This window comes from Sander vitreus, chromosome 11 (genome assembly GCF_031162955.1).
Source record: "Sander vitreus isolate 19-12246 chromosome 11, sanVit1, whole genome shotgun sequence".
Taxonomy (NCBI): domain Eukaryota; kingdom Metazoa; phylum Chordata; class Actinopteri; order Perciformes; family Percidae; genus Sander; species Sander vitreus.
In genome coordinates, this window is record NC_135865.1 from 23,843,223 (window position 1) to 23,864,033 (window position 20,811).

Below are 20,811 nucleotides of genomic sequence, written 5' to 3' on the forward strand. Positions count from 1 at the left end.
AACACTACTGCCATCATCTGAATGTCAAATGAACTTGTTCAGCAGCAGTTTATCATCACACACAGGATGCACACATGCATAAACACACACTCACACACAGAGAGAGTCACACACATCTAATTGCATTACCACTTGCTGTTTCAGTTTCCACTGGATTTTGTTATGGGTTATGTAAACTGTAGTTATTCAATTGGTTATTTCACCCAAACCGTCGTCAGTTAGTACCTGTTTTACTGTCAGATCTGCTGCCACCCTGGTACAACTGAATTGAATACAACTTTGTTTGTGGTGCTTAAGGCATTGAAGTAATACATTGAACATACAAAAACACTTGTTAGAAACAATCTCTCTGATTAGTGAGTAAATTGTTAGACTAATGAATATAGTTCAAATTAAAACCAGTGCTGAACCAACGAACAAATCTGTCTCCATGGTGAGGTGGCTACCATTTGGGGCGAGTGGGAAAATATGTTTTTCTTTATTTTTAGTGATCTGATATGAACTAACCCGTTAAAATAGTGTAATTTCAAAAGTTAAATATCCTGTGTAAATGCCTGTGTAAGTTATTTAACAGGATTATTTGAGAAGCATAAGGACTTTGTCAAGGAAAAATGTTGGTGATCATCTTCTCCCATGCAAGTGAGTTATATAAAGCGTTGTAGTAAATCTACATAAACACATACTGTTCATAAAATGTGGGGAATAAAAAACACAAAGCATATAAAAGCTTGTTCCCAGAGTGCTCATACTATTTGAAATATAGCAATTTGTTTTTACAGCATTTTGAAAACACAGTAGAGTCCAGTCATGCTGAGCCGAAGACTAAAGACCAAGATGGAGGGGAAAAAGCTTACAGGAAAAGCTACAGCAACAACATTCAGTTCACTAAATAAACACACTTTGGTTTTCAGTGAATTTATCCGCATATATGTCCCTTTAAACAGCTACCTTTTAACTGTAAACAGCATGGGAAATAAATCATACAGAAAGAAGAAATCAAAGAGAAATGACAAGTCATTCTAAAGTAGCGACTTTGTATGTAATATGCAGATGATAGGCACTGCAGATTGTAAAGGCCAACCTTTAATCTTCTATTCTATTCACTTAAATTGATAAACATGTAAAACAAATTATTAGAATCAAAATATTTACTTTTTTTTTGGCAGCACTTTCAGATTCATTTTGTAAAGAGGTGTGGTCAAACAATAAGCCTCTGGGGCTCAGAGAATATCAGTAAAACTTCAAACTGATCACATAAAGGAACACTACACAACAGATAGACAACAAGACAAGATCATCTCACCACAGGTTGGTTAAATCTCAATCTCAACGTTTAAGGCCTAAGGCTAACATAGACCAGAGTTTTTGATCAGAAAAAAAGAAAATTCAAACAGCTACAATTTCATGACAACTGGACAACCAGCTGAGGAAGACTGTGTTATGTGATCAAAAGCTCCAGAGGAGTGCGGCGCCTGGGTAGCTCACTTAGTTGAGTGTGCGTCCCATGTACAAAGGCTCTTACCGCAGTGGCCGTGGGTTTGATTCTGACCTGTGGCCCTTTTGCTGTATGTCGTTCCTCTTCTGTCTCCCCTTTTCTGTTTTAAGCTGTCCTTTCAATAAAGGCCTAAACATGCCCAAAAATAATCTTAAAAAAAAAAATGCAAAGCTCCAGAAGAGTAACTAAATGGACCTTGTGGTGAAAATTTACAAGTCAAAGATTTTCTGCAAAGCCAGCCTCTGACTCTGCGTGTAACCCTGCACAGAGGTCAGTGCACTCACTGGAGTAAAGCAGACATCTCATGCGGAAGCTGTTGACCTTTCTGAGATCCTCCTGCAGGGTTAACACGCACAGGAATACGTGGCCAATGCCTTCTTTTGTGGTAGGAGTTCATGTGATCATAAGGAACAGTAGGCCTGAGGAAAGTCGGTTGCTAAATATAAGAAAAAAACTCTTGTGAAGGCAGCAGCCATGCTTGATATCTGTTTTTACAGTCTATGGTTTTACCAGAATGATCTCTTGAGTTCTAAATCTGTTTTGGCAGCACAATTATATTACACAAACAAACAGAGAACCAACATTCAGTGAAGGGAGAAGAGTATGGACAGGAGGACAACAAAAAGGCCTTCAAAAGACACCAGTTCCACCCAAATATTCAATGAGCATACAGAGTTGTGGGGAAAATAAATAATAGGAATAAATGAGAGGAAGTTGGAGAAGGGAAAATAAAAGGGAAGAAATGACAGAATCTTTTCCTGTAATCCCCAACGATGCAACACCAGTTTACCATAAGAAATGGGAGAAATAGAAATTTCAACACATTGGCCACAGATGTTGTGACCACGGGACATACAATACAGTGCTTTATTCAGTTCCTTCCAAGGAAAAATATATATATTTTCAAAGAAATATGTAAGTATGCTGACTTCAAGGCCAGTTACAGTACATCATCCAACCTCCTTATGTGAATTCACCTGGGGTTGAGAGAGGCAATTTCGCACAATCAGACTTCTGTGAATATTAAGAAGTTGCCTCTAACAAAGCTGCTATAGTGTCTTTGCCGAAGAACCTCTGTTTCTGTGGCTAGGAAATGTTTATTATAAGCACTCAGGCCAACAAACCTGCACACAGCATGTGAGCTCCACTCAGTAGCTTTTCGTTAGAAGGATTTCACTTCAGTTGCAAGGGTGGACTCAATAAACTCTGTGGCTATATTTGAAATCATTGCAAAACCTAAACTTAAGCATAAAATAAAACTTCAGAGGATGTAGCAGCAGATGGAAAACAAGGAGAAACTGTATCATTGATATAATCCTCTTTTGCTTTTATATTTTTGGTATTTAAAGAAAGAAGCAAAGCCCAAAAAGGCAGAGAAGGAAGTAGGTGTTTGATAATGGATCCACAAATCACAGATTGTTTACAGATAATTAAAGGTACACAAAGCACGTATCACCACACACCATGGCAACAGTGATCATCTCATCATAACCCAGAATACACCCAGGACATATGCAGCAGAGGATGGAATCTGACCCCAGAATCACAGCCCAGAATCTTGTTCTGCGCTCCAGATAAGAAAAATCACAATAAATGAATGAGGTTAAATGAAATGGCAATTCAGTCTTACTATCAGGCTACATCGATTCAGTCAGTTGCTCTGACTGGAGCATCCAATCAAGTTCTGTTTGCACTCCATTGACAAATATCACATTTGTTGCATTGTGAACATTACAAACATATTGCATATATAAATTTCAGTGTTCAATTGTATTGTTTATTATGACCCATATGTGTTGGCAATAACTTACGAACATCATAACAACACACAGGCAATGTAGTGACATATAAAATAGCATCAGGCGTTCCAGATATTCACAACCTGTGCGATCTAGTGGCTGAATCAGGTGAAAAAGCAGAACAATGCGTGCCCGATGAATGCTATAAGACTAATGTATCATGAGGCCGAGAACTGAGAAGTGAAGCGTCCCCTCACCCACGGCAGCCTGTAAACACGTGAGACACAGGAGGAAGATGCAGCTCAGTGTAGTTTTATTCTCTCTTTCATTAAAAGGAGAAAATGATGAGCGCTGCAATGTTGGGACACATCCTGGTGTAAAACAACCTTCGCTGTCACTCTGGGGATTGTGCAATCAAAACACAAACACCAACACACACACACAATCTGCTTTTGTGCACACTGTATATACAATAAGTGCAACTCACACTCAGCCACCTACGTAGATATGTTGTTTGAATGTGCTATTTGAGATAAAAATAGTTATAGCTTGACAGTAATATTCTTTGGAAATGATTATGTTGCCTATAATACTTTGTACAACAGTATGAGTAACTGACTGATTGTGTCCATAGCACAGAGTAACAAAAAAAAGCTGGCTGAAATGTTGGGTCAGATTTATAATTTTGTTTACTTATTCTTTGATCAGACAGATTCTGACTTCAACGAAAATTTTGCCAATTTGAGATTTTATTCAGGCGAAGTTCTCACTAGACAACTGGTATTGGCACAACTAATTTAGTTATGGGATTGTGTTGATGTTCAAAGGTTTTTGGTCGAAAATTTTCCAAAGAAAAGCGAATCTGGCATTACTCATAGTTGAGATCCATAAACAATATAATACTGTATGTAGGCCTTTGCTGTTGTCAAAAAGTTGATATTCTGTAAACGAAGAGTCAGTGTCTCTCCATCCAACAACATTGGACATACTCATAGGATTCAGTATTGTATTTAGCTTGACCCACACTGGGGTCTAAAAGTAAGGATATCTCAACCTCTCTGCTGCTTCTGTTCTGACCTTTGAAGTCCCAAAACTTTGCAGAAGTGCAACACTGCAGGCAGTGCTTCTTGAACATACGCTTTTTTCAATTATTGTAATGCTAAATAGTCACCCATTTTAGCATCCTTCTCCTAAAGAATTAGAGACAAAACTCAATTCTTCTGTATAATGAATGTTTTATGTACAAATGATTCTCTTTTTTCTTTGTATCTTTTTAAAAAAAAATCTATATTTTTCAACAGTCAATACATCAAATGGCAATATGTATGTTTGATACTATTGTCCCTTATAAATACAGGAATTAACAATACTATTTCAATATAATTGTTGTATTTTTTTGGTTTGTTTATCTGTATATATAATATACTACAGTATATTAGAGTAGGGTACATATACATGGTTGCATGTGAGACTCTCATTTGAATGATGTTGAATTGATGTTGTGTTGTCAACTGACTGGCTCTTCCGCTGCTCCTCAATGCTTAAGTATTTGCACTCATAGACATATAGATGCTTTACATTAGTGATATGATCTGAACAGCAGTGCACAGATGAAAGGCATGGCCATTCTGAGAAGTGCAAACCCTGACCTTCTACATGTATTTTCATTAGAGTCTGAATGCATACTATTGGCAATTGGTGTTAAAGCGCCCATATTATGCTCATTTTCAGGTTCATAATTGTATTTTAAGGTTGTACCAGAATAGGTTTACATGGTTTAATTTTCAAAAAACACCATATTTTTGTTGTACTGCACAGCTCTCTCTCACTGCTGCAGATCTTCTTTTCACCTGGTCTGTTTTAGCTACAGAGTGAGACCCCTTTTCTTCTTCTGTACTATCTTTGATTGCACTCGCACATGCAGTAGCTCAGATGTAGATCATGTCAGCTAGCATGCTCCATAGACAGTAAAAGAAAGGCAGTTTCTCCAACTTCGGTCAGTTACAAGGCAGGATTAGCTGGGAGACTTCTAAATGAGGGCGCACATGCTATGCTATGCTATGCTTTCCTATTGAGAACGAGGTAGCATGCTGGCGTTAGCATGCTAACGGTTACGGTTAGCCAGCACGTTTCGGCTTGTGACGTCACAAGCCGTGCCGATTTTGAACAGCTCACCCAGAGACTGAAGGCAGGACACATTCAGAAACCGTATCTCACTCAAAACAGCATGGATGGATTTTTTTCAAAGTTGGTATGCGTGTGGAAGCACCAGAGACACAAAAGAACACCCCAAATCCCAGAAAATGTGTTTTTTTCATAATATGGGCACTTTAAGATACTTTGAAGTTGGTATGTATTTAGATGGTGAAGCCTTCCAGGGCTGCTGAATTATACAACAGACAATGTTCCCACCTATGTGTTGCATGAGTGAATGAGTCTTAGGTACAGGTGCATTTAATGCCCACATAGAAACCATTCAGTTTCGTTCCAATGAATTATTAGAAGCGCGCTATAACTCACACGGACTACCAATCCTCCATTTACGTATCAGTGCATGTAAGTTATATATATAATGAAAAATAGTGAATATGCTTCCAATATTATAGGTTTATTGTAAATATATACTCCTTATTCATACCTGTACAAAGTCTGCTGGCCCCATGCAAAACATTTGTATCAAAACTTTATTAAGTAGAACCAGTTCTGGTGTAACATATGCCATGCTTTTGTATTTTTTCTTTTTCGATTGCAGCACACATTATCATTCCAGGCATCCAGATTTCCTCTTTCATGCAGGTTTACAATGAGCTGCACGTCTGCTCCTGCAAGACATTTCCAACAAGTATCCCAAATAATGCTCAACCATTCATGGGGGTAAAGATTTGACACAGCCACTAGCTGCTTACTTTGCTACATAATTAAGTGTAAGACAGGTATATGATCATGAAAGCAAGCAAGACTTCAGCAACATAACATGTTTTGGAGGTGGAGTGATCAGTAATGTTGACATTGCTTAAAAAAAGGCATGCTGACAGATTCTGAGAGCACATTTTAAAGAACACATGACAGTAGTGACTGGGCTTGGAAACATTAAAGGGTCAGTTCGCCTAATTTACAAATACATCTGACCTACCTCTAGTAGAACAGTATTTAGACATGCAAAGGTTTTGGAAGCCATTTCTGAGATTTCTGCCTCCACCCCTAAAACAGTGAATGTGAAAGTAATTTAGTTTGTGGCACTCAAAACATTATACAAAATTCAATTTAAAATATTGTATTCACAGAACCGTTGCAGGGAGAGGCTTATTGGACCAAGGCAAAAGCACAGAAGACTAGCCTTTTTCACAACTTGTCAAACACAAGTGTAACTAATAACATTAACTGTTAACACTTTTTCGGCTTCTAAAGGGGAGTCTGGAAAGACTGATCCAGAGTAACAGGAAATAGATGTTGCACTTTTTATATGTAATTTTGAAATGTTGTGAGCACCACAACTAAATTCCATTCACCTACTATGCACTGGGATGGAGGCAGAAATCTCATAGATGAGATGGCTAGATACCACCAGAGGTATGTAAACAACCATTAAAAGAGTCACTTCAGCTGAAAATCTTGTTTTTGCTGACCTCAAGTGATTGAAAACCCTGTTCTCTGCTGAGGGGCAAAGTTTCAACTAAAAGAGGGCAATAAAAGAATACTTTTCAGCCTGGTGTTAAGTTACTGTCCGACAGAACAGCTGCAACTGAGCTGAACGAAATATATATATGGAGCATTCAGGATTACAATTTCAAAATGTCACAAATGTAACATTGTCCAAAACAATGAGCGAACATTATGTATTTTGCATCAAATCTGACCATTACAAACAAAACACACACACAAAAAAAAAAAATAGAACTAGTCTGATTCACAGTTCTCTCTGTACTGTATGTTATTATAATCACCTCATTGTAAAGGCATCACTACGAGCTCACCAATTGAATTCAGTACAGTCTGTTCACTTCCTTCTAAAGCATTAATCCCCCGTTGACATGGACATGTCAATTAGTATTTTAGCTGACATAGCTCTACATAATTTAATGACCACCAGTTTTATGTACCAAAGTATAGCGCCATCACTCTGTATTTCAAAATAAAGGTCTATACAACCATCTAACATATATTTAGGCTACAATGCGGTTTTGTTTGTTACATATCAAAGCTAATTTCATCAGAAAACACTGCTGCTACTCTATGCTGTGCTGTTCTTTTTTAAGTGTCCCATAACTTAAGTCATTATGTCTTAATTGTTCTTTTGTAATAAAAGTTTTTAACATTTTTAAGACCCACTGACTGAATTAATAAGAGAAGAGGTGAAAACTGAAGACTGAGAGCTTAATAAAGCATGAATAAAAGTGTGTGTTCTAATTTAAAAGGTTTATAAAGTATCACTTTATTGGAGCTATAAATGCTAAAATAAGTTACTTTCAATAGATAAAAAAAAGAAAATGCAATCACATAAGGAGAAGAGGGATGTTTGCTCACTTGGATGGATGTGTGATGGGAAAGATACTGGCTACGTCAGGTTATTAATGTATAATAATATAAACATCAAACAATGAGGACATCAAAAGACACAACTCACAGTGATCACTGGGAAACTTGAGCTTCATAAGTCAACATGATCGAGGTCAAACCACTAAGAATGCTAAGAGAGAAGTCCAAACTACATCCAAGCAAAACACCAAACAAACAGCAGCTAACACACGCGAAAAACAGATCGAAAACCATGCAAGCACAGAATGAAAAAGGTTTATTGAACTAACTTAGGAATGTAATTAAACTTTTGACTGAAAGGAATGAAAGACAAAACAAAATTACAAATCAGGACCACAGTTTGCACCAACAAACACACTGTGGATGCAAAACCTACAACCTAGTTTCAGTCCTAGTCTTCAGTATTCTTTCTACATAGCTAGAGTAAAGCACAACTGCTTCTTTAAAAAGAGACCAAAAGATGAGATGGGGAGGTGAAAAATCTATTGGGGATTTCTTATAGTGACATTTAAAAAAGGAGGTTATCCATTCTATCAGAGGTTATCCATTCTTTCAGTCCAATGCTTTGCTGTGACCGAGTTCTGCTCAGTGCTCAGACAGCAACTCAACTGTATCCGAATCAAGATACAGTTTCTTTACAGCTGCAGGCTCTCTGACTAAACAAAAGTAACTGCAGTTTGTTCATAAAAAAGAAAAAAAAAAGAAAAAATGACAACAAAAATAAAACAGCAGTTTGTTCGTGATTTGTGAGCATCTATACAACCCGGACAAAAGCTGGAAAAAATACATAAAGTTGCTTGATAATTGGATCTTCTGCCAGGTCAGCTCTGGCAGTTTGAAAACTGGCTCACGTTTCTTTAAGCAGACATAGGTTTTGTTTCTTTTCCCTTCATCAGATCTGTCTGAATGCTGCTTGGCTCACTCCACTTTGCTGTAGTCTTCCACGTGGCCCAGCACCTTCTTCCTCTGTCGTATCATGTGGAAGTAAAGCTGGGGGAAGACTGGATGGGGAGATCAAAATGTTACTAATAGACTGAGTGAGTTTTACATCACGCTAGAACAGCAGCAGCAGCATCAACAAGGGAAATGTCCTTCTTTTTTACACTCAGTGGCCACTTTATAAGGTACACCTGTACAATCTAAGGCTTGTAATGCTTGCTTCTTGTTATTATGAGATACAAATTATGAGTAAGGAAGTTATAATTACAAGAACATTTTTTGGTAAATGCAATGAACTTTTGTTGAAGCACAGCATCGCTGCCTGTTTATTGTCACTACAAAAGAGGAAAAATCTGCTTGGTTACTTACGGGGAATGTAGGAGATCATGATGAGGATGAGGAAAGTGTAGTAGTCAAAAGAGAAGTTGTACTTGTTGGGGAGAGTGACAGAGTACAGGCCTGTCTTCTGCACGTACGGCAGCGCTGCATAGATAGTCAGCAGTTCCCCAGTCACTCCCATGGGATACAGCACAAAGAAAAAAGTGTACCTGCAGCAGGGGGTTAATGAAAGAGAAGGCAGAGGAGAGAAATAATAAATCATACAGGTTTTATTATTTAGCAACATGAGGGGCGGGCGGTAAAGCCGATATAAACAGCAAAACGCTAAGGGAGATATGCATTATATGGATTTGGCTTTTTACTGTTACTTCCTGCGTGTTAACCAGTCCAGCTCTAAACTTTTAGTCACTGATAGGCCAACAGAAACTTCTTCTTTTCACTAAAACAAACCAATTTTCATGCTCAGAAAACATGGGTAAAGAACACAGTGCTACAGACCAAATGATGAAGAAAGTGGTCTAAAGATGGCACTTCATCCATAGTTATTTAAAAAAAATATATATGTATGTACGTGGAGCAGAAGAGAACACATTTTTTTTCGCCAGAGGCAGCAATACCAGAAACATTTTTTATCTCTTAAAAAAAAGTATGGGGAATGTTTGAGAATGTGCTCAGGCTCTGACACAAGTAATTCAATTCAATCACCTAAAACAAATCACTGTGCTTAAAAGAAAAGTCATCCATAGAAGGATATGTAAACACCATAACTATGCAGTTCAGTAAATACACGGTGCCCATTCCAACTGTTGACAGAGAAAGTTTAAAGTTATAGTTAAAAGGCGGCATTGTCAATATTAAATCCCAAAATTGTACCGCAGCTGTTGTGAGAAAGTGGCGCAAACAGCTGAGACAAATCATATATCATAATATATATTACATCAAAACTCTAAATATACTGTAATAATAATAATAATAATAATAATAATAATAATAATAATGATAATAATATCGGGCCATACCATGTGCTGCTTAACAAGAACATGATCAAGAGCAAATCAAAATGAAATACCACTGCCTCTGCATGCTTCTACATTTTTAAATCATAGAGCTGTTGAAGCACCAGGCCTGTTAAGCAGGAAGAAGAGAAAGCTCGCAATTAAGAGAGATGCACTGAACACCTGTTTCTTCTGCAGAGTGAATAAAAATCGAGAAGAGAAAATAAAACGTTGGAGTTGACGAGCACACCGAACCCAGCGACTGTCTTTTCTGATCCTCCACCGAATTTTTCACAGATGCACAACCAATTTTTCTGCCTCTCAGGGTACATCTCAAACTGAAAGTCGAATACCAATATAGCAATGGTCTCATTTGCTACCTAGCAACAAAGACTGCAGGGAGGGATGCACTTAACAACTGTTGCCTTGGTTGAAGATGCAGATGAATCCTATTAGGCAGAAAGAGAGGTGTAGAGTTTTATGGTGGAAAGGGCTTGATTTTCTGTAACTTTTTTTAATGGATAAATATTAGTGCTGTCAAACGATTCAAATATTTAATCACGATTAATCGCATTCATGTCATAGTTAACTCGCAATTAATCGCACATTTTTATCTATTCTAAATGTCCCTTGATTTCTTTTTGTCCCTTTATTTTTTCTCATTTTAATGCTCTTATTAACATGGCAAAGTGGATTGGCTTGCTTTGTGCAAATGTGTTTCTGTCTGAAGTCATCCATTGTCGCCTGGCTTTGACGAGGGGGGGGGAGAATTTGCATCAGCTGTGTGCTTGGCCATCAAGTGGTATTTCAGTCTGGATGTGCTGCGATGATAGCTCAGTTCACAACGACAAAACACACAGATCACTTTGGTCTTGTCAATTGAACCATTTCTGGAACCAAACTTTCCATTCAGAATCTTATTGGCGTCCATTTCGGCGTCTCACGCTCGCCTTCCACTCCAAACGTAACGTTAGCCTACTACTCTTTGGCCGGCTCGCAAGCCCAAACAAGTGTGTGCGGCGTGCCTGTTTTGTTTCATGTCTAACTAGATCCGGTGTGGTGTGTAGTTTTTCTAACGTTACTAGTTGTTGCAACAGCATGTGAAAAAAAACTACAAAGTTTGCTAGGCCAAAAAGAACGTTAATCTCGCGCTAAAAAAATTTACGCCGTTAAAATGGGTTTGCGTTAACGCCGTTAATAACGCGTTTAACTGACAGCACTAATAAATATATAACTGTTGTAACTGCGATATTATTACTTTTAGCTTAACAGTGTCACATTCATAAACCTCCTGAACCTTTTCACTGTTATAGTATCTACAAAAAGAGTCACATATCCGTTTTAGGTTTTAAATTAGGAAATATGAACAGTAGCATAACAAATTACCTTTCGCAAAAAAGTAATTATTCCAGCAATTTATTACTTTTAAGAAAGAAAATAAGAAATGTATAATTACTGTTTGTTCTGTAACAAGTCAAACAGTAAAACTACATCATATTTCACACAATTATAATCATCCTAAAAATAATCAGCAACTATTGTGCTAATCGATTAATCTTTTCAATCATTTTGCAAGTAAAAAAATGCCAAACAATTGCTGGTTCAAACTTTCTAAATGTGAGGTTTTGCTGCTCTTCTTTGTCATATTTCATTGTAAATTTAACATCTCAGAGGTTTCGGACTATTGGTCAGACAAAACAAGTATTTTGAAGATGTTTCCTCGGGCTCAACAAAATAGGCATTTTCCCACTACTTTTTGGCATGTCATAAACTAAACACTTACTCAATCCATTAATAATGAAAACAATCATTAGTGTCAGGCCTAATATAGTATAAATACGATACAATCATGAGTTTATATAAGGAAATATCTGATCAAGAAGTTACCAAAACTAAGAATCTGACCAAACATTGCCAACTCAAAATTTTCAATACTCAGTCCAACTGACATAATTCATGTATTTATTAAGTATTCAACGAGTTTTGAGGCTTGACCCAGTTCTTATCCAATTACCTAATTTAGCAACGATTGTTCATCCATGTTTTTTAGCGGGTATAATTAAATATAAAACTCCTATAAGTCTCCTGCTCCGACAACACTGGGGTTGATTTTCCTACCTTGCCCATTTGATGAGGTAGGGCAGGTGATTGAGTAGGCTGAAGGTGTAGAAAGAGTAGCGGATGATCTCTGTGATGGTCCAGGCTGTGACAAACAGCAGCACGCTGTCCTCACTCTGCACCTGCAGAATTACACACAAACGGTGATGGGAGGAGAAGAGGAACAGACGGGCTTGCATCATGCTGCAGTAGCTAATCTGCTGTAGGCTAATCTAGACTTGACATCGCAGAACCATGCTGTTTGTTTCAGATGCTCAGAGATCAAAACACACCGCAGGCAGATGGTCACCATCCTCAGATATTAGGTTAAAACCAATGCAAATCTGATGTTAAAATGTCTTATCACACACTCACGATCTAAATACAGTTTTCACACACATTGAACAAAAAAGGGGAAAAAGACATCTTAAAGGAGAAATCCGGCGCAAAATGAACCTAGGGGTTAATAACACGTGTACCGAGTCGGCCGTTCTCTGGGATCTGTTTTCATGCTAATCGAATGTGACCAGTTTTATCGCAAACCGCTGATTAGCTTATAAAGCTAGTCGTCGGGGCAGAGGGTAAAGTAAAAAGAAATCACTATTTCTATACCACTAACAAGGCTCAAAATAGCACCACACTTCCACGGTAGCATAATGAGGGTCCCTGCATGTAAACCAAAGCATTGAGAACTTTGTAAGTGTACAGACAGTTTATTAAAAAGACAGTTTATAAAGACTGTACCGTTCATGTATACATGCGGGCACCATCTTGGGGAAACCGTCATGACCAGTCGAACGACAAACGCCGTGTAACCAGTACCATAGCTCAAACACGGCGTTGGTCATGACTGTTTTCCCAAGATGGTGCCTGCCTGTATACCGAACGGTACAGTCTTTCCGGATTTCTCCTTTAAGAGAAATGCAGATTGCAGCTTCATATAATAGACACACACAAAAAAAAAAATAAAAAAACATGATACAGTGGTTATTCACTACACCAAAAGTCAGCAGATTTATTCCTGCAACCCTACAGCAAAACCATCCAACGTTACTTACACATTTACTCCTCCCAGATCTATTAACAAGGCAAACAGTACATCAACGGGTCACTTTTGGATAGGACACCTTTTACATTGCTGTGTCATTCATACCGAGTCCATTACACAGACTGTTTTATGCAAGACTGATTTATGTGTGGGAGTTAAAAAAACAGCGTGAAACTCGTCGTACCTCCCTGACGCTGTGTGTGACGGCCCAGGTGAGGAAGACCCGGGACATGACCTGGAATCCAGTCAGGACCACAGAGGACGGTACGATTCCTAAGAAAAAGGGACAAAGGACAAATACCTATATGTAAGGATGCAAGAGCACTGGTAGTCACTCACATTGAACACATTTGAATATACTGTATACGTGTGCGTGAATGACCTCACTGGCATCTAATCTTGGTTAATTAAACAAAAAAACTGACATTCTCTGCTTCCAGCTTCTGAACTGTGATGATGTGCTGCTTTTCTCTGTTTTCATTGTAAACTGAATATCTTTGGGTTTTGGACTGTTGGTTTGACAAACGTGATGGGAAGCCCTGGGAAGTTGTGATGGGCATTTCTTTTTGTATTTTTGGACATTTTAGTTTAAACAATCAATTAATATGGAAAAATAATTACATGATCAATTGATAATAAAAAATGATTTGCAGCCTTAGTTTTGATAGCAGGACTAAGTGTTGCCCTGTTCTGCACACTGAATCAGTATTGGGTCTGTAAACAACCTTACGGCTCTTTTCAAACATGCACTGCAAAACTGTAATTATCTAGACAGTGGCTGGGGAAAAAATTAAAACAGAACTTGTCCAAAAACCAGAAAATACTTTGTTTATGACTAAATACACTGGACAACATATTGATAGCAAATGTTTAATTATTGTGTGAGTGCTAAGATCCACACAAAAGTATGAATGTTGATGCAGTGTCTTTAATTGACCAGTAGAGAGGAACATAGAGCTGCGTGTGTGTGTGTGTGTGTGTGTGTGTGTGTGTGTGTGTGTGTGTGTGTGTGTGTGTGTGTGTGTGTGTGGACAGCAGCCATAGGGAGCCTAAATAAACCTTCATTAATCCTAGACAATGAAGAGAATGGACTGTGAACCGTGGCGAGGCATTCCAGGCGAGAGCCACTCTCTCCTCACGCATTGACACCACGAGAGCCGGCAGCTTCTCTGCTCTCTCTTTGGCAAACACTTCAAATATGAAAAGCTTGTGTTTGTCATCCGAGATACAAATGCAATCTAACGAGTGGCAATTACATTGTGACCAGTCAAATTCACAACTTAAGATATAAGCCACTGCTATCTGACTTGTCACAATGACCTGGGATATCTGCAAACACGTTTGGACCGGTCAAAAGAACTTTAAAGATACCTGTAATGACAATACTGATGTTGTCATTCAACTATTTAAACATACCAAATGATAACTGGAGAACTTATATCTTGCAAACCAGGGATTGGATAGCAGTGGCCTCCAAAAAGCAACAAATTGGTAAGAGCTTTTTTGAGGAATTTTAGATTTCATTTTAGATGGGTGACAAAATAAATTAAAAAAAACAGCTCCATGCTTTAAATTGTCATCTTTATGTATTTCTACTTTCGATTAGATATAACTGCAGTTCAGACATCTCCACTTAAAACTTGTGAAAGTATTCTGAATTTGAGTTGAATTTAAAATGAAGATATGTGGAATTCACATCTAAAGAAAATCAAAACTTTGGTAGATATTTTTTAGATTAGTGGTTTCATACAACCACATTTCTGAAGTACTAAAATGTAATTATAGATATCTTTAAGGAACATTTTGACAAGTGAAATTTCAGTGTGAGATACAGAACCACACTTCTAAATGGTAACGTAGTTTGTGATACTCTCTCTGAAGGGAGAGGTGAGGGTTTAGGCTGAAGAGAGACTCACCTACAGCACAGTGCAGTATCTGTGAAAGGAAAAGAGAAAATTACTCAATATGCTCATGATACCACTTATTTTAACCCGTACAAAAACGTATGGCCTGCTTAGGATTCATTCTTTAATTTAATTTTTTTCTTGCATTCCCAAAAAAATTAAAATCTTTTGAATTAATGTTGTAAAATCATGCTCACTTTCATTTGAATGTGCACAACTCTATAATACAAAACCTGGTTTAGAATATCTACATAATGTGTTTTGTGCGTGCCAATAAACGATTGACACTGTTAAGAACTAAACACCATAGTGCCACAGTAGTGTTTATTCATGAATAGAAGATACTGATGTTAAACAAAACGTAGTCTCCTATCACTGAGCTACAGTGTGTCTGGACAGGATCGCTGAAACACCTCATGCTGCTTTACCTCTGCACTACACGAGTGTCAGTGGGTACAAGCACTCTTTAACACAAGAGGGAAATGGACAATTCTCCCCTTTTGAAAAACAGTAGTGGACATTTCTCTGTCATTTTCAGCCACAATATTTTTTTTATTTAGTTTGGAATCTTACAAAAAGTAAAGTAAAATAATACAATAATATAAAATACTTCTTCAGTTCTGTGTGCGTTTACCACAGTGTGTAGTCTGGCATGTTAGGTTACACGCTGGTATGTTATAGAGGACATACCAAACACTGTACAGATAACAGGCATGTGAAAATCATCCAGACCTGAATGAAAGACTCAGCCAGCTTTTATTGACTTGATGATTTTTGTAGCAGTTGAAACAGGCCGGGAATAACAGTAAACCAATTTCTGGCAGATTCATTTATCCATTAGGCGACCAAAATCCTCACAGGGATTTTACATACTTATCATAACATATTTAACATTTAACATATCATTCACTCCAGGGTTTGGACAATAGATACTTGTAGATGCATCTGTTATCATCAATAGTGCTGCAAAATCATTAAACAAAATACTTATATAATAAAAAGCAATTAAAAGGTGCTGTAGGTAGGATTGGGAAGATCCAGGACTTAGCCAAAACATTTGAACATCAACTTCTCAGTCCCTCCCCCCTTTCTGCTTAAGCCCAAAACGGTCTCCTAAGCCCCTCCCCCCACAAGGGAGAATGAATGCGTGCATGAGCAGTGATTGACACGCAGTTAAACCCCCCTACCCCCCCGGCCCTGATTGGAGGATCTGAACAGGGAGCAGTGGATTTTTGCAAATCACACTACAGGCTGTAGGTGGTGCCAGAGGAGCAGGATTTTTTTAATTACCTGTTTCATGTAGTTCTACTGGAACATAGGGTCAGTTTCAGCAAATATGACAGAAGGTTAGTTTTTGAAGTCTTACCTACTGCATCTTTAAAGGGTTAGTTGAATGGTTAAAACATTATTAGTGGATTAATCAAAATAATTTTTTGAAACCCTAATATCTGCATATATAAATTGGATGTTGTGATATATACATATGTATTTAATCACATATATTGTGAGATTTGTTTTGGTCAATATTGTCCAGCCCTTTGTGCTCATCTCACCTCCAGAAGAGCTCCAGTCTGAAAGAACTTCAGAGGCTTCTCTATGGAGTAGTACAGCCCATGGTAGCTTCCTCTGGCCAGGTAAGCTCTGACCAGACCCACAGCTATCACCAGCCACCTGTAGAGCAGAGGAGAAGAGAGAAATCACAGTACTGTCATTGCAAAAATGTAAAACAAGTAGGGATCGACCGATGCTGGTTTTTCAAGGCTGATTTCAATACCGATACCGATTATTAGCAGTTAATGAAACTGATAACAGATATTTGGAACCGATATACATATACAATGACAATGAAAAATTTTGATTTTGGAATGTTACAAACTCAAAAACTTTGTTTAAATGCTTTAAGCAATTATTTAATAAATTAGAAAGTTTCAACATAATACACAGTAAAAGGTGTGAAAAGTGTCATCTTTTCTTGATTTTATATTGATAACCTAATATTGGTCAATTATATCAACCATTCTGATCACATCATATATGACATAATTTCTATGAACATTAATCTGCTAACTGGATTTATTGTTGTGTAAATGTTAAAAACTAGGTGTAAAGGTTATATGGATGGAGAACTGTTGCCTGATTTCACCACATAAAAAAAAAAATAATAATAATATATATATATATATATATAAAAATATATATATAAAATATAATAATGCAATGTAATGCATTACACCATTCAGAATTAGCTTGGCCCCCCTCAACACGGAGGTCAAAGGTCAACTGCAGACCATGTGGAGGTACAAGCTGTCAGAGTAGAGGAGGCCTAAGAAGGGCCAAAGTTTCAGTTCACACTTTGGCTCCACAGATTGAAAAAATGTCACTTGTATCCATTAGGCAGTGATGGATATCAATATCAGGGCCAGGGCAGAAACTGACTACTCCTGCTTAGCTGCTATGGCTGAATGCAGACTCTGCATTTGAACAGCGAAGGCGCTTGTCTGTACGACACCCTAACATGTGCTCAATACAAAGCAGGCCCTGTGTGGCCTATCAATACTGAGGCATTCGCAATGTGACCTAACTGGTTGGAACAGTGAGCAAACACCCACCATTCAATTGTGCAACAGTCTAAAAACCACTGCAATAAAGGACACGCAGAGAGAGTTCAAAGTCATTTCTTTTTAAATTTACAGCAAATATCTGGGCCAGGTAATCATTTTTTTTTTTTTTATAACTTTTATTTATCAAGTGCAAGATACAGACAAAGTGCATACAGGAATACAATGTCTTTTCTTTTTTATGAACTTAAATGAACAACACGTGGGCCAGGTAATAATTGATTAAAGTGTTTTCAATTAACAGATGCATTCTTTCCATGAAATGTTCAAAAAAGAAGGAAAAAAAAAGACCAATCACAAGTTCTGAAACCCCAAGATAGCAGCGTTTTGTCTTACCAACATCCAAAACTCAAAGATTGTTCTATTTAAATTAATATACTATGATAACAAAACAGCGAAAAGCAGCATATGTCCCCTTTCGAGGAATCAGTTATACACTGAACCTGACATTTTTGCTTGATTGTTGCCAATTCATTGTATTTATTTATCAACTAATCCTTAATCGACTAATTGTAAATTATTTTAGTTCTAACTTTTTATTTATTTAAATTTAAAAAAAAAAATGTACACATTAATCTAACAATATAAGTAGCCTATTTTAGGCAGATGTAACAAATAAGCCCTTAGCTGGCTCTTTTTCCTTTCCCTGCACATTCTTTTTCATTGTTATTTTATATGTATGTCTATGTATTTGATTTTAACTTTTGTGATGAATAAAAGTCAAATTCAGTCGTTGCCCTGCAAAAATAATGACAATACAAGATTAAAACCAACACTTGCTGGTGTAAAACAAAAACAAACAAATAAAAAAAACACAGACTGCAAACAACAAACCATCTGTCTTAATATTTCTGTATTATATGCGGTGGCGAGCCGTCAGTCACAACCCACTGGTCACAACCATAGAAATGGTCACAACGATAGGTCTCTCAACTAATGTGCACGCCAGGTGGTTGTCTGTTGCTCGTCTAACGTTAATCTGTATTAGCCGTTGGACGTTGAGGAAGCTAACTCAAAGTTATTTCACTAGCTACACAGCATGCTAGCTGTGTTTTCAATAGTAAACACCTGAAATGTGCAGGTTAATAATCCAAAAATAGCACTGTAATATAACAACAGGAATATCTTGCTCCAATTATTTGTCTGGCTCAACGCGCGCGCGCGCGCACACACACACACACACACACACACACACACACACACACACACACACACACACACACACACACACACACACACAGAGAGCATTAGCACGAGGAAACACGCTACAACATACCCCGCTGTCATAACAACGTTGTAAATGACCAAGTAGGCCGTGGCCAGGGCACCGGGTCCCTTCTTTTTCTTCGCGGCCACATCGCTATGGGCCGCCTTACTGGTCCCCGGAGCAACCGCCGACATGACTGCAACCCTCAACGGTCTTTGGTCCTGGAAGACGGTGGCTGTCAGATTCACCTCGAACAGGGGCCAGACCCGGAAGTGTCGTCCTGAAGCGAGAGGATAAACCTCTGTATTTCCGCCTTCGCTTTGAGACACCTTAAACCTTATTTATTCGTATTTGTTTAGACCATTTATTTTTGCGTTAATCGCATATAGCTAGGCGATCTGTCCTTCGGATGTCCGCAGACTTTAATAGGACTAATAGAACATAAACAATCTATAGCCGACGTTGGAATCTTTGTCAGTTCCTCTGATTGTGTGAGACGCTCTTTGATAGGCGCGCCCCCTATTGCGCGCCCAAGACTACATGCTTTTACAGGGGCTTCCCAACAGGGTTAAAACACCTGCCACTAGGCTCCAGACTCTCTCAGGAGGCTCATAGTACAGTAAGCCGAAATAAAACGGGCCCTCTGCATTTTTTTAAACCTGATCCAGTGGCTCTGTCATGTTGAGGTTTCCCCTGTCAGACCCTAGTTTTAATACTTTCATTATTTCAGTTGATTCTTTGCTTGCATTGTGCATATTCCTTAATAAATGTATATGTAATCAAATTAAGATAAAATAAAGTAGCCTTGTCTAGTCTGCTGTGTGCACTGTACCTGTTGCATTTTGATCTGTCATAGATCTTCAGGGAAAACATGTCTACAGGTATCACCTTACATATCTCACAACAATGGAAATAAGCAGCAGGTGTCCAGTCTTAATAAGGCCACTGGCTACAACCCAAGCAGACCATGTGTTTGTATTCACATGACAATGGAGTGAATCGCCAGTCACAGGTGACAACAAATAGAAAGCAAAACAATATAACAAACAGTCAGACAAAGTATAGAAACTAAATAATCAAAATTAAATGTATAAAAAGGATTTAGGATTTTTTTCCCCGATAATTTTATCCGCTGTGGATATCATAGAGGTGAGCATATAATAAGAAAGTCTGATTTTTTAAATGGGAATTGTATGATACAGCTTGTTTTGAGCTTGATCCATACACACTAAAAGTCATTATGCTTTGTTAAAAATGTGTCTCTTGTAAGTCCCCCAACTTTATGAAAGTGCAGTACTAGAAATGATCAAACTTAATATATAGGTGTCAAATCCTTTACGATGAGTGAGTGTCTGAAGTCTCATCAGCAGTTGGTATTTTCCCTGCTCTGTCAGCCCTGTTGTGCAATCACTTTTGCTTCTTCAGAATCAGAATCAGAATCAGAAAAGCTTTATTGCCAAGTATGTTTTTTAACACATACAAGGAATTTGTTTTGGTGTTGTTGGTGCACGTCACACATTCTCTAGATGGAATATTAAACAATATAAGTATAGGTATAAACAATATAAGTATAAGTATATGTACACAGTATGTATTCAATTAAAAATAAAGATATAAATAAAAAATATAGAGCAAAGAGCATTACAGCAGAGACAGAACAGTGGCATGAAGAGCCAGGGGTGGAGAGTCAGGGTGGTTTCCGGGCCTTGTTAATAAGGCTAGTGGCGGAGGGGAAAAAGCTGTTCATGTGACGTGAGGTTTTGGTCCTGATGGACCTCAGCCTCCTGCCAGAGGGGAGTGTCTTAAAGAGTTTGTGTCTGGGGTGGGAGGGGTCAGCCACAATCTTTCCAGCACGCTTCAGAGTCCTGGTGGCGTAAAGGTCCTGGAGTGGCGG

General features: G+C 38.0%; 1 protein-coding gene across 1 annotated transcript; it reads right to left on the reverse strand.

Annotated features, from left to right (window-relative positions):
- Positions 1-8,009: 8,009 nt before the first annotated feature.
- Positions 8,010-19,344, reverse strand: hacd2 (3-hydroxyacyl-CoA dehydratase 2). Its single transcript, XM_078262431.1, has 7 exons — positions 18,987-19,344; positions 16,646-16,763; positions 15,105-15,123; positions 13,373-13,461; positions 12,162-12,283; positions 9,079-9,257; positions 8,010-8,771 (listed from the first exon to the last, which is right to left on the reverse strand). The coding sequence occupies exons 1-7, from the start codon at positions 19,109-19,111 to the stop codon at positions 8,689-8,691; spliced, it is 735 nt and encodes a 244-aa protein (XP_078118557.1). The 5' UTR covers positions 19,112-19,344; the 3' UTR covers positions 8,010-8,688.
- Between the last annotated feature and the right edge of the window lie 1,467 nt (positions 19,345-20,811).